The sequence below is a fragment of the Amblyomma maculatum genome, chromosome 11 (genome assembly GCF_055883805.1).
Source record: "Amblyomma maculatum isolate TAMU_Amacu chromosome 11, ASM5588380v1, whole genome shotgun sequence".
Taxonomy (NCBI): Eukaryota; Metazoa; Arthropoda; class Arachnida; order Ixodida; family Ixodidae; genus Amblyomma; species Amblyomma maculatum.
Genome location: NC_139354.1, coordinates 25051628 through 25064980, shown reverse-complemented (window position 1 = coordinate 25064980; position 13353 = coordinate 25051628). Strand labels below are relative to the sequence as shown.

Below are 13353 nucleotides of genomic sequence, written 5' to 3'. Positions count from 1 at the left end.
GGAGACTCTTCTTCAGGATCGTGCAAGAGTTGTTGCTCTGAAGAAGGCTGTTATTAAGGTTGTGCCTACAAGCATACCTACGTGCCACGATGTGCCAAACAAGCTGCTTCATTGTTTCCTACACACCCGGGTATATTTGTTCCTACGGAAGGAGAACGGCTACATTGCTGCAGAAAAGCAGTCTCCCAGGTGTGGCAGCAGAAGCATTGGGATGCGTAAAGCAGCAGATGCCATTGCATAGGCGCACAAGCAACTCAGTGGGTGAAATGTGCTTAGGAAAGGTCCAGTCGTACGAGCCCTGCATTTCTGTGATGCAGGTGTGCCAAGTGAACTTGGGCAGCATGGCGAAGTCTGTGCAGTTTGTTCAAGACTTAGAAATGAGGTGTAGAGAACAAAAGTGCAGTGAATAACAGTGAACTGTTCTTGCTACGTATAGATCTGTAATAGTTGCTGTTCATGAACATTTTGAACCAAGTGAGACAACTCAGATGGGAAACCACTTGACTCTTAGCAGCGTTTAAGCATTTATGCGCATTCAGAACCTGTTCTTTTGGCCTGAACCTGACTGCTCTTCATCAGCAGTAGTAATCCATCTGACTATCACAAAAGTGCAGTTTCGGAAAGGCGTTTGTACTTAAGTGCAGTCAGTTGAAATGTAGACAAAACCTCCCATTTTATTTAACTCTGCAAATGCTTACAAGCTTTCAGGTGGCTTTGTGTCCCCACACTCCCGAAGTGCTTTTCTCTCGATACCTCTCAGCAAACAGCCTACTGTGTTGCAGGTGCTGCTTTGCTGTTTCATTCCTACACTTTAGCACGCTGTGGAAGCCTGCCTTACTGTTCCTTGTATACGTGCTAATCCCCATAAAACTGTGCGTTAAACCATGTCCTTTTTCTACAACTGAAAGTGATTCTACATCCCTATCGTCTGTCTGAGGTCTTTCCTTTCATCGTGGCAGGCATGCGATTCCCTTTGAGAGCTCCCAGTTTAGTGCGAGAGAAGCTAGTGGTTTGCCTCTTGCTGTGGAGGCAGTGGTGTGCTGCTTCAGCAAAAATTGAGTTAGTCTGTACAGAAACATTCTAGTATGGTCCTTGGCAAAGCATGTTTGGTTTTACACCATTCTACCTTCATACCCATTCTTTGCAAATAAGCTGCATTTGTTATGTTCTTCACTTCATTTTGGAAAAGGGGTTGTCTTGCCAAAGGTCATGGTACCGTTTAGCCCTAGCTGCTGACCTCAGTTTTGTTAGCCACCTTACAGTGTTTGACAGCAGTGTACTGTTTCAGGTCTCTCCATTAACATCTGCACCTCTCTCTGCCAGGGAAAAATTATGGAGCCAAAATGACAAGAGTATGCACTTTTAGCATGACACATCACCTCTTTTTCTTGAATTATGTGGATGTGTTGGAGTCGGTCTGTATCAGTGCACATTGAGTCTCTTCTAGTGCCTTTTTTTTCTTTTCAAACTGCTTTTATAGGCATGGAATACAATCCACTTATTGGCTGGGCAAGCGTTAATTGTTCTTGTTGTTGTTGTCTTTTCCATCTGCTGACTAATGTTCGTCTTGTTTCCCAGAGTTTGAGTACTGTTCAAACTGATGCAGATTTTTGAACAGATTTTCTCTGTAGTGTTTCTTATTGTGCAGGATGGCAGGGTATAGTTTCAGTACATAGTCTGTCACTGCTACTTGTACTGTAAGCAATGTTACTGGCTTGTATGTTTTCAATTATGCTGATTTTTATGCAATGTTATATTTTGACGTGCCTGCCTGTTTTGCCCGATAGGATGTGATATGATGTCTATCGGGTGGAAGTGCTGCCCCATTTACCCCATTCTGCTCTAAACTGCTTTCCCTGTGCCATCCTGCTCCAAAATGCTATTGCACCTAAACTGCCTCAAACCGGCTGCCTAAGTGTTTTGCCTTCATATTTAGTGGAACACAAGTTTTTGCTGCACAGTCAGCCATTGTATTGCCTACAAAAAATGCGATCAGATCCAATCCAGCGACTGTCAGAAGCAGGGCAGGCCGGTAGCGTGTTGTGAGTTGCACATCCATACTTTGGGGGCCGCCATAGTCGAAAGAATGGTAGTGTATTGGTTTAGTTTGGTTTATGTGGTTTAACGTCCCAAAGTGACTCAGGCTATGCGAGACGCCGCAGTGGAGGGCTCCAGAAATTTCGACCGCCTGGGGTTCTTTAATGTGCGCTGACATTGCACAGAACACTGGCGACTTGCTTTTCGTCTCCATTGAAAAGCGGCCGCCACGGCCGAGATTAGATTCCGCATCCTTGGGTTCAGTAGCAGAGCGCCTTAACCACTGTGCCACCGCGGCGGTTTGGCAGTGCATTGGTGGCAGAGGTATAATGGATCTGGCAATGGGGCCTAGTACATATAAAATTTTCGTAAACTAGAGAGGCATGGAAGGTAATTAAATGTGGAAAAATGCTTTGTGCATTTGACATAGCAACTCCTCCCAGCATTTTGATTTGTTGGTGGAGAGAGAAGCAGGAGGAACAAGCAAAGCAGATATTGCAAACTACTGCGGGCCATAGGAAACTTGTACGGCTACAAAGAACTGCACCAGTTGTTCTAATGCTTCTGCTGGGAAAACAAGCAGGTGCTTCATTCTTCAGCCACTTTTTTGGCAACAGGCGTGTTCAAGCTATGTCAGGCAAAAGCATACTTGAAGCATTATGGCCGTGATGCCACAAAGGGGTCATTTATTGGAAACCTTCTCAAGGCCTACAGGCCTATTGTCAACATGTTAAAATTGAAACCCTAGCGTTACTCAAGCAGAAACATGAGCCACTGGCAGAAGGAAGTGAAGTAAAGAAGCTGAAGGGGGAAAAGGCTATCATTCAGTGCAGTCCATCCTCCCTGAAGGCACTACTGACCAATGCTGAGGAATTTTATCAGCACCTGTATGTAGGATCAAAAAGGATATGCACAAGCAGGAAAGCAGAAATGTCCTGCTCTTTAATCTGAACTCCAAATAAGCATCTCTCATAGCCTGAGTCACTTTGGGACATCAAACCCCATAAACCAAACCAAACCAAACTCCAAATTAGTGGCAATGCTTGAGCGCGTCGAAGTGGCACACTCCATATTTGAATCTATGAAGTCAAAATAGGCAAAAGCTTTTAGTCAAACTATGTTCACTTATGAGCTACAAGTCTGTTCCGAATGGTAGCTTAGGCTGTGCTATTCTGTAAATGTTCTGTCTAGTCAGAGATGTGGCCATAGTCAGCAAAGCATTGAACGTTGATTGAACAGGAATGAAATTGAGGTTTTTCGTGTGTCAGGAATATGAAACTTAAATTATTAGAGCTGTTTAGGCCTTAGAAAGATGTTCCAAAACATTAGGATGCTCCAGAACTGTGGCTTTATTGCTCCAAAATGCTCGAGCCTGCTTCCACTACTGGTCTATGCTCGACCCTAGTTCATGTGAATGTTTGCTTGAAATAAACTGTTTATAAATCCTTGGGTGCTTCCAGTATATTTCTGTGGAAACCTGCAACTTTGCATGTAGTAGTCAGTATTTTCCTACTGTTGTCATTCTTAAATGCTGGGTGTTTGCTGCAGGTACAATAATCGATCTGAAAATACTGGCATATATAGCGCAAATGCGTGCACGCCGCACGCTTCACAAAGGCCGGCATTAAAGTCTCAAAAGCATGAATCCGATTATCCCAGCATTGCTCGCGAGGTATCCGGACGTCACGGGTACGATCGCGACCGCGGCAGGTGCCCCTCGGTGGGACTCCGTACCTCGCGTTTGCTTTGCAGTTTAAGCATACGTTAAGCATACTGCAGATATTTCGAGAACAATCCAGGGCCCACGTGCTATGTACCTCGATCGTAGCCCAAGGCAAAGTTGCGCGCGGAGAACCGCATACTCGCGACCTTAGGTGTGCCTACAAATGTTTGCGACTCGCGAGGTCTGGAGTCGAACGAGGCAACACGTCAAGGAGAACCTCTTTTGAAGCTAGTGCAAAGATACAGCTTGAACAAGAGAATACAGTACATGCTACACGCCAGAAACCTTCCTGAGAATCGGTCACCGCGCTACGCACTTTCGCCGCCCTTGCCGTCTGCCACAAAATGCGTAAATTAAACTATTGGAGCGCACTAGTGGCACGTTTTTTTGTTACTTGTCTGTACCGAGTTCATTTGCCATAATGTTTACCGTCTTTGGCTGCAAAACCATGACTCCACTAGGTTTCCCGACGCGCCGCTGTGATGGACCCAGCTATAACCCAGCAAACCCAGCCGCGCCGCTGGAGCGCGTCAGGAAGAACATGGCGGACGACGCGAGACGTGCTGGAAAGGAGGTTAGGGGAGGAGGTACTTGTCGCTACTTAGTTTTTGTTAAAAAACGGATCTAGGGACTTTAGGAGAGACGGGAGAAGAGAGCAGAAGCGCACTGGTTAAAAGTGCAAAAGAATTCAGAGTAAAAGAAGTTGCCTACGTAGACGCTGCAAGCGGCCATCAGGGGCGGCAGTCGCCGCGGTAGTCGATGGTAGCGGCGCACCAGTCGTCTCCGCCACCATCCGATGCAGAAACATAGGCGCGGCTGAAGAGGTCGCAATAGAATAGCGCTCGCTTGCGTCGGAACGAAGGCTAGATTGATCTTTAGCGACAGTAAAACTGCTCTCTGGAATATCGGAAAAGGCAGGGTCTCGCAAGAAGCCGCCCGAATTCTAAAAGCTGCAACTAAAATCGCAACTAATTTGGGTCCCAGCACACACGTCCGTCCCCGGCAACGAGGCGGCCCATGATTTAGCCCGAGATCTCTACTTCCGGGCTAACGCGGAGCCGCCCGACTGCCAGGCGATGGACGAACGTGTGCAAACTTATAAAGAAATAATCGAAAATTATAGATTAGGAAGACGTCTGATGCCGCCACCGGATCCTAGCTTAAATAATAAAGAGGCCATAGCCTGGCGGTGATTACAAGCCGGAAATTTCCCGAACTCTGTCATGGTTGTTTCACACCCAGACAGATGAGAGAAAAAATGATATATGTAAAGCCTGCGAAGCGAGGGGGACCCTCGACCATATACTTTGGGAATGCCCTAAGTCTCCGGGCGCTAGGGACAACATTAAAAGTAGAGAAGCCTGGGTAACCCTGCTGCGAAGCGACGTCCCCGCTGACCAGCAGAAAGCCGTCCGCCTGGCGGCTGAGGCCGCGAATAACCAATGTATATTCGCCAGTCCTTAGTCGCGGAGGTTCCAGCCCCCGTTCCTCAGGCCTGCGTGCCAAGAGCGGGGAGTAGGGGGCCTCCTAAATTGGTGGAAATTAAAGTTTTAATCAATCAATCAATAATAATTGGTTCAGAGGAAGGGAAAGGCGCAGTATCTGTCACACTTGCGCTGTGGATACCTGAACTGCGCCATAAGGGAAGGGAGGAAGGTGGGAGTTAAAGTGGAAAGAGAGAAAGGAGAGCCATAGTGGAGGGCTACGGAATAATTTCGACCACCTGGAAATTAACGTGCTGGGGCTGGGACAGGTAGGTCACTGCGCTTGCGGCGGGGGCTAGCCTGTTCGAATTTTTACTTGTTGTAGGCCGTCATTGCACCCGCCATCTCTTCGGTGGTGGACGACGGCTGTTGTTGCGGCGCCCGTCTTTCTCTCCCTCTTCCTTTTCTTTCTTCTCTATTTTCTCTTCTGTCTGCACGAGCCCCGCCGGGGTGGTGCAGTGGTAAGACGCCCGACTACTGTGCCGGAGTACCCGGGTTCGAACCCGACCTCGGAGGCTGCGTTTCGATGGAGGCGAAACGAAGAGGCGTCCGTGTGCTGTGCCATGTCAGTGCACGTTAAAGATCCCCAGGTGGTCGAAATTACTCCGTAGCCCTCCACTACGGCTCCTGTTTCTCTCTTTCCACTTTCACTGCCATCTTCCTCCCTTCCCTTACGGTGCGGTTGTGGTGTCCACAGAAAACAAGTGAGACAGTTACCGTGCCTTTCCCTTCTTATAAATAAATCAGTTTCTGTCTGCACGAGGCAGCGGAGGTGGCTTAGCTACAGAGCCAGTAGCAGGCCCGTGCATTTTCTTTTCCTTCTTCCTATACAGCCACAACTGACATCACACAGCAAGTCGCATTAATAATAATAAGTAGTTTACAGGAAAGGAAAAGCGCAGTATTTGGCACTTTTCTTTTGTGGACATCTGAACCGCGCCATAGAGAAGGGGGAAAGTGGGAGTGAAAGCGGAAAGAGACAGAGATACCGTAGTGGAGGGCTCCGGAGTAATTTCGACCGCCAGCTGGGACCTTTATAACGTGCACTGACATCGCGCAGCACACGGACAGGGTGGCAGTTCCTAGTCCTGCGGGGTTGGGACGGTAGGTCAACCCCGCTTGCGGCGGAGGCTAGGCAGCAACCAAATTTTTCTGTTGTAGGTATGCCGTCATTGCAGAGGGATTCTGCGACGCAGCGCGGAGCGATCGGACGCGTGGCGTACTGGCTCCGTCGATTTTCGGCTGGAACCGCAGAAATCTGGATCTGACTCCTGCGAAACTTGCGCATCTGCATCCGTGAAGGCAGCGCGATCCTGGAGACACCGATCATATCCAGGTACGCTCAATTTTCGGCCATTTAGAGCAAATCTGCGCATAACCACGTAGCGGATGAGCTAAGCCTAACGGCTGCGGCTCCCCCGCCGCTGGTTGCGAAGACGCCCGCTGGCCACCCAATCAACATGGCTCAGCACGAACAACGCGGCTACGACCCCACGACTCTGTCGTGGTCGTCTGTCCCTATAAGCCAGCCAGAGGACGGCCAATCCACCATTTCGGCGGAACAAGCTGCCCTTTTTCAAGTCGTCGAGAACCGGCGACTTCGCCGGCAAAACGCACGAGGAGCGGCCAAGTCAAAGACTCCTCTGAACAATGCAGACACGGGAGACGCTCGCGCTCCGTCTTCGAAAACTCAACAAAATTCATCCCCACTCTCCAAGTGGACGCCGAAACCAACCGTCAGGATGAATTCTGACGACTACGTGATCGTGATCAAGCCAAGTACTACGGTCGACCTCAAGACAGCGTTTCAACAGGGGGAGCTCGGCGCTGCCATTTCTCAATACATTGGTAGGCAGCACATGAACGCCATCACAATTTCTCCCAATTGGGAACAAAACATCATCGTCTGTGGCACGCAGAACGCAGAGGTAGTTCAGAAGCTGCTCACGGACTTCAAAGTTAACACCAGCAAAGGACCGCTTCCGCTTCACGGACACCTCAAGCTCACCGGTGATGTGTGTCGCGGAGTGATTACTGTGCACAACCTAGAAACCAGTGACTCTTTGAAACATAGTGTGCAGTGGCGTGGTGGAGAACTCGTCCATGTGCGCAAGCTGGGGAACTCCAACGTTGCTGTGCTCACTTTCGCGGGACGTAACGTTCCGCGGCACGTACACTACAACGCAGAACTGACTCCCGTAAGGGGTTACAAGAAGACTGTGCCAGCGTGCTACCGCTGTGGCACCCTGGGTCACCGGGCGGACAATTGTCCCACTCCAGTGAATGAAAGATGCGGACTTTGTGGCCAAAACGTTGGGGCTGGTACTGAGGGGATGGCCCCCCACGAATGCAATCCAGTGTGTATAATCTGCGGGGGGCCGCACCTCACCAGCTCCCGCGAATGCACGGGGAAATTCATCAGGCCTCAACAGCCAAGGCCCAAGACATCGGGCCCCCCCGCCAAACAGAAACGCCAACAGGAGACGCAAAACCGCGGCGGAACGCCACCAAATACCAAGACAGCGGGATCAACTGGATCAACGCCACCACCCGGAGACGCGGAGTTCCCAGCTCTAAAGCCTCCTCCTGGCGGCGCCGCCTGCAAACAATCCAAGGTAGGCAGCTGGGCAAAGGTCGCCTCCTCTTCTTCTTCTTCCCCTCCCCCCCTCACCAGCACCGCCGAGACGCAGGAACTTAAACGCGAGCTCGCCCTTTTGCGAGCTCAAAACGAAAAACTAGCCAGTGAGCTTAACTCGCTGAAAAATCAAATCACTACGCAACCCTCTTCTAGCGACGAGGAAGAAAACATAACAGACAGGGAGATTCCTAATAATATGGAGAGTCGCTTCGGAACCCTGGAGACTCGGGTCACCGCGATTGAAACGCAGTTGGCTGATCTTCCCAAAATTATCCATGACACAATCGCGCGTCAGCTGGACAATGTCATCACACAGGTGACACAAGCTGTAACTCACATTATCCAAAAATGGATACAGGAAAATCCTCGCGTTCTAAAACGCATGGGTGCAATGAGGGACGTTAACCGACCTTCAAAATTTAACAGAGTCATTCCCGATGAGTCTGACCTTTCTGAAGACTCCTGCATGTCTGCGCCGGGCACTAGCGGACTGGGAGGTCTTAAAAACGTAATCCCGCCCTCCGTATCCGAACATGGCCCCCAGCCCTAAGTCGAGAGCCAGAACAACTCAGCCGCTTACACTAACGCAGTGGAATTGCAGAGGTCTCAAGAACAGCAAGAAGCGGGATGAACTCCGCCTCTATCTTGAGACCTCTGAATTCCTCGTTGCCGCGGTTGCCCTTCAGGAACCCGGCGCAGGCGTCAAGCTCACAAACTACACTACATTTCAACACAACCCGCAGACATGTATACTTGTTCACAAGCAATATACTGCACAGGAAGTCACACTCCCCACAACACCACCGTTCGCGTACACGATGGTGTCAGTACTGCCCCTAAGGCGGTCTGACCCACCTGTACACATTCTAAACATTTATTGTCCCCCGAAACTTAAAAATGTTACGTTAAGCGAAATTTTCACGCAAGCTATGCAGGTAGCGGGAAAGGACCCACTTCTGATTGTCGGTGATTTTAATGCTCACAGCAGGCTCTGGGGGTATCCCCGGGAGAACACACGTGGGAGGAAGCTTGCGGAACTTCTCTCTACACTCGGACTCACCCTCCACACCGACCCCACCAACCCAACACGTGTAGGAAATTCGATTCAACGCGACACTTGCCCGGACCTCACATTTACACGCAACATACGCCATGCCGACTGGCTGAACACAGAGGAAACTCTTGGTAGTGATCACTGTATAATCTACACAACCATCTACACGCGTCCACTGAAACGCCCACAAACACAAACTTGTGTCCCGAACTGGACAATATTCCGCACCTCTCTGTCTATCGTAGACCCCCTCCAGTCGGGATATGACACCTGGTACAAATCACTCACGTCTGCACTGAAACAACACGAAAGGCAGATACAGCTCACGGAAACGCAAACGGACGTAGACAACCACCTCCTACATCTTTGGGAGGCCCGCCGCAGCCTCACCAAAAGATGGAAAAAACAGAAACATAACAAACGCCTTAAAAAACGCATCCTCGAACTCACACATCAAGCCGCGGAATATGCTGCTCAGCTAGCCGACACTAACTGGGTAGACAGGTGCAACACGGCTGCGCGCCAGATGTCTGGTCGTAATACGTGGCGCCTATTCCGCGCGCTCATCGATCCAACACAAACACGCACGGAAACCCAACGCCACTTACATAAAGTCATGCACAACTTTACAGGAACGACAACACAGCTAGCGCACACACTCAGGGATCGATACCTGTGCACCACCAAGGACCCCCGGGCGGTCGCCTACTCGTATGCAGGCAAAGAGAACACGGAGCTGGACACTCCGTTCCAGCTCCACGACCTCCGGGCGGCCTTAAGCAAAATGAAACGCGGCACTGCACCCGGGCGCGACAAGGTTACGGTCAAGCTTTTGGCCAACCTTTCCGATGCAGCATATGTTGTGCTTCTAAAATACATCAATAGTATTTGGGACGGAGACACTCCTCTCCCTCTCGATTGGAAGTCGGCTCTCGTCACCTTTATCCCGAAAACCGGCAAACCTATTGATGTGGAGAACCTTCGCCCCATCTCTCTCACGTCTTGTGTCGGCAAGCTGATGGAGACAATGGTGCGCGACAGACTCTCCGAATTTCTTGAAACACAGCACATTTTCGCGGACACCATGTTCGGTTTCCGCCCTCAAAAATCAGCACAGGATATACTCCTTCAGCTCCACCACGACATATTAGATCCTGTCGAATGCCCCCATAATGACAAGGTGGTCCTGGCCTTGGACCTTAAAGGCGCATTTGACAATGTGAAGCACGAAGTAATCCTCGATCACCTCAGTCACACCAACTGTGGTAACAAAACTTTCAATTACATAAAACAATTTCTTACAGACCGCCAAGCCTACATACGCATACAAGATGCGGAACACGGGCCATACACCATCGGCTCGAGGGGAACACCTCAAGGCGCTGTCTTGTCTCCCCTCCTCTTCAATTTAGCCATGCTTCATCTTCCCTCCAAATTGGCTTCTCTTCCCGGGATACATCACGCACTTTACGCGGATGATATCACAATCTGGGCCACGCAAGGTAACCTGGGCCACATGGAGTCCTGCCTGCAGGCAGCGGCGACCGTAGTCGACGACTACGCGACCTACTGCGGACTCCAGTGCGCCCCAGCTAAATCTGAATTTGTGCACGTACGTCCATCCCCTCGAGACACAACTCAGCTTCGCATCAGTCTCCCCTCGGGACCGATCCGGGAGGCCAAAGAGATCCGCGTCCTTGGCCTCTTCATACACCATCAACGCAGAGTTGACACCACTCTGGCCAAACTTCGCATGGTGGGAGACCAGGTGGGTCGTATGGTCCGCCGGGTCTCCAACAAGCGGGGCGGATTACGAAGCAAGGATGCACTGCGGCTTGCCCATGCTTTTGTAACGAGCAGAATACTCTACTCGACACCCTACTTGTACCTGCGTAAACACGATGAGGATCAATTGGAGGCCATCCACCGGAAAGTCATCAAGCGGGCTCTCGACCTTCCGGTCAGCACGTCCAACCAGAGACTTCTGGCTCTGGGCGTGGTGAACACGTTCCGGGAGCTACGAGAAGCCCACTTACTAAGCCAATACACGCGTCTTACACAGACCACGTCCGGTCGCCGCCTCTTGGACCGGCTACACATCAAACACGATTACCACATTGAGGAAAGGGTGAGAGTGCCAGAACTCTGGAGACGCGCCCTCCGGGTCCGACCCCTTCCCCGCAACATGTCCAAAGAAGACCATAACGGTCGTCGCCAGGCGCGCGCGGAAGCGTTGGAGCGATACTATGGTCACCAGCAACACGTGTATTATGTGGATGTTGCCGGCCCTTACCATGGGGGGTGGTATACGGCTGCAGTCGTACACAACACAAACACGGTTAACGGGCTAACTTTCAAAGCCTACAGCACAACTCACGCGGAGGAGATTGCTATCGCTCTGGCTCTCAGTATTCCCAATTCGAAACACATCATCACCGACTCGCGAGGGGCCTGTCGGAATTATAGGCTGGGATGGGCTCCCCCGCTTGCCCGGCGTATATTGCAATCTAGCTGCCGATACATAGACCCAACTCCGCATAATCTTATTTGGGCACCCGGTCACCAGGGGCTCAGGGGAAACGAACAGGCCGATCAGGCCGCCCGCGCACTCTCTCCCCGGGCTATCTCCTTGTCCTTGGAAGCCTACTCCCAATCAGACAATCTGGCCCTTACATTCAAAGACATCACCGATTACTACAAGGAGGAGCACAGGCGCTACCCGGCCCCTTGTAAGGGACTGGATCGCGCTGACGAGCGCCTCCTCATCAAAATTTTTACCAATACAGTACTGTGCCCGGCGGTGCTTAAACATTTCAACCCGTCCTTTGATGGTGCGTGCCAGTACTGTGGGAAGGTGGCCGACACCTTTCACATGGTCTGGGCGTGCCAGTCAAACCCATCCATTCCCCCCAACCCCAATCCAACTAGAGAGGACTGGGAGGCGGCCCTGCTCGGCTGTCAAGAACTCAAGGCTCAAAAGGCCTTGGTTCAACGGACGCGGGCGGTGTTGCTGGCCAATGGGGCCCCGGAATAGGGGCTCCACCTAGTATTGTGAGGGGGAGACCGATACGTCTCTAACCCAAACACCTCTGTAATCATTTAATTGTTATTTATAAATGTTTTAACCACCACCACCGTCATTGCACCTGCCACCGCTTAGGTGGTGGACGACGGCTGTTGTTGCGGCGCGCGTCTTTCTCTCTCTCTTCTTTTCCTTTCTTCTCTATTTTCTCTTCTGTCCGCACGAGGCTGCGGCGGTGGCTCAGCTACAGAGCCAGTAGCAGGCCCGTGCATTTTCTTTTCCTTCTTCATACAGCCACAACAGCACACGGACGCCTCTTCGTTTCGCCTCCATCGAAACGCAGCCGCCGGCGGTCGGGATCGAACCAGGGTACTCCGAAACAATAGTCGTGCACCTTCACCACTGCACCACCGCGGCGGGGCCTAAGGATCAAGTATTCATCTATTATGACTGCAATAAACACTGGTCAATCCCCCATTGCGAGTATGCGCTATGTGTGCTGAGGAAAAGAGCTGATGTTCATATATTCACCTCGGATACAACCGCTGAGCAGACAGGCAAAACCTCTCCAACTGGTGTGCTGCAGAGTGCAATTCCCAGGAACCTCTACCATTTCCACTTAGCTCACGGTTCTTTTTAGTGCGACTGACGTGCCACTTCGGCGCACGTCCGCGTTCTGATGTCACTTTGGTCCTCCCTCCCTCCTGCCACTCTTTCTCAAGTTCCCCCACTCCTTTCCCTGTTTCGTTCGTGATGGAGGTCGCATGGTGCCATCGCGAAAGCCTGGCAGCGTGCGACTTACAGCTAGCGCCATCATTTTTAGAGGACACATTTTGTCACAAGTCCCTTATAGGTAGGTATATCTGAAATTGGTTCAACTTTAGTAGGGCTCTGTACCTGAGGACGCAACTCTCGAAGGGAATGTACCTATTTGCACCATGCATTTAAAAATTGCGGGACGATGTGGTTACCTCACTGGAAATATTCCATTTGAACAAAGTGGCCACCCTTCTCTCCTCCCCTTTCCTACTACTTATTAAATCCTATGAAGTTTGCAGTGGTGAGAGCTTACCGTAATTCGGCCTCAACTCAGTCATTAAAGATGTGGCATTGCCTTTATGTGCTTCAACATATGAGCATTTGCTGTAGCTCACCATTTTGAAGCAAACATACAATGTGAAATTATAATTGGAGATTATTACTTACTAGCTTCCACCGAATCAGAGTCATATGGCATCTTTTTTCTTCTCCGAGGGTGGACAATTTTTAACTATACAACAATCTGTGAAATTTGTATACCTTTCCATAGTACTTACATGCATAAGCATTGGTGGATAAGAGTAACTACTTACAACCTTATCACAAATTTTCTCAGTCTGATTCCCCATAAATATT

General features: G+C 50.5%; 1 protein-coding gene across 1 annotated transcript in view; it reads right to left on the bottom strand.

Moving 5' to 3' along the window:
- Window positions 1-4588, bottom strand: part of LOC146173186 (26S proteasome regulatory subunit 4-like) — a 32816-nt gene extending 28228 nt beyond the window's left edge. Inside the window, exon 1 of the mRNA XM_084584850.1 lies at window positions 4472-4588. Coding sequence (XP_084440976.1) covers window positions 4472-4492 — 21 coding nt within the window. The 5' untranslated portion in view covers window positions 4493-4588. The remainder of the gene's footprint in view (window positions 1-4471) is intronic.
- Window positions 4589-13353: the final 8765 nt, after the last annotated feature.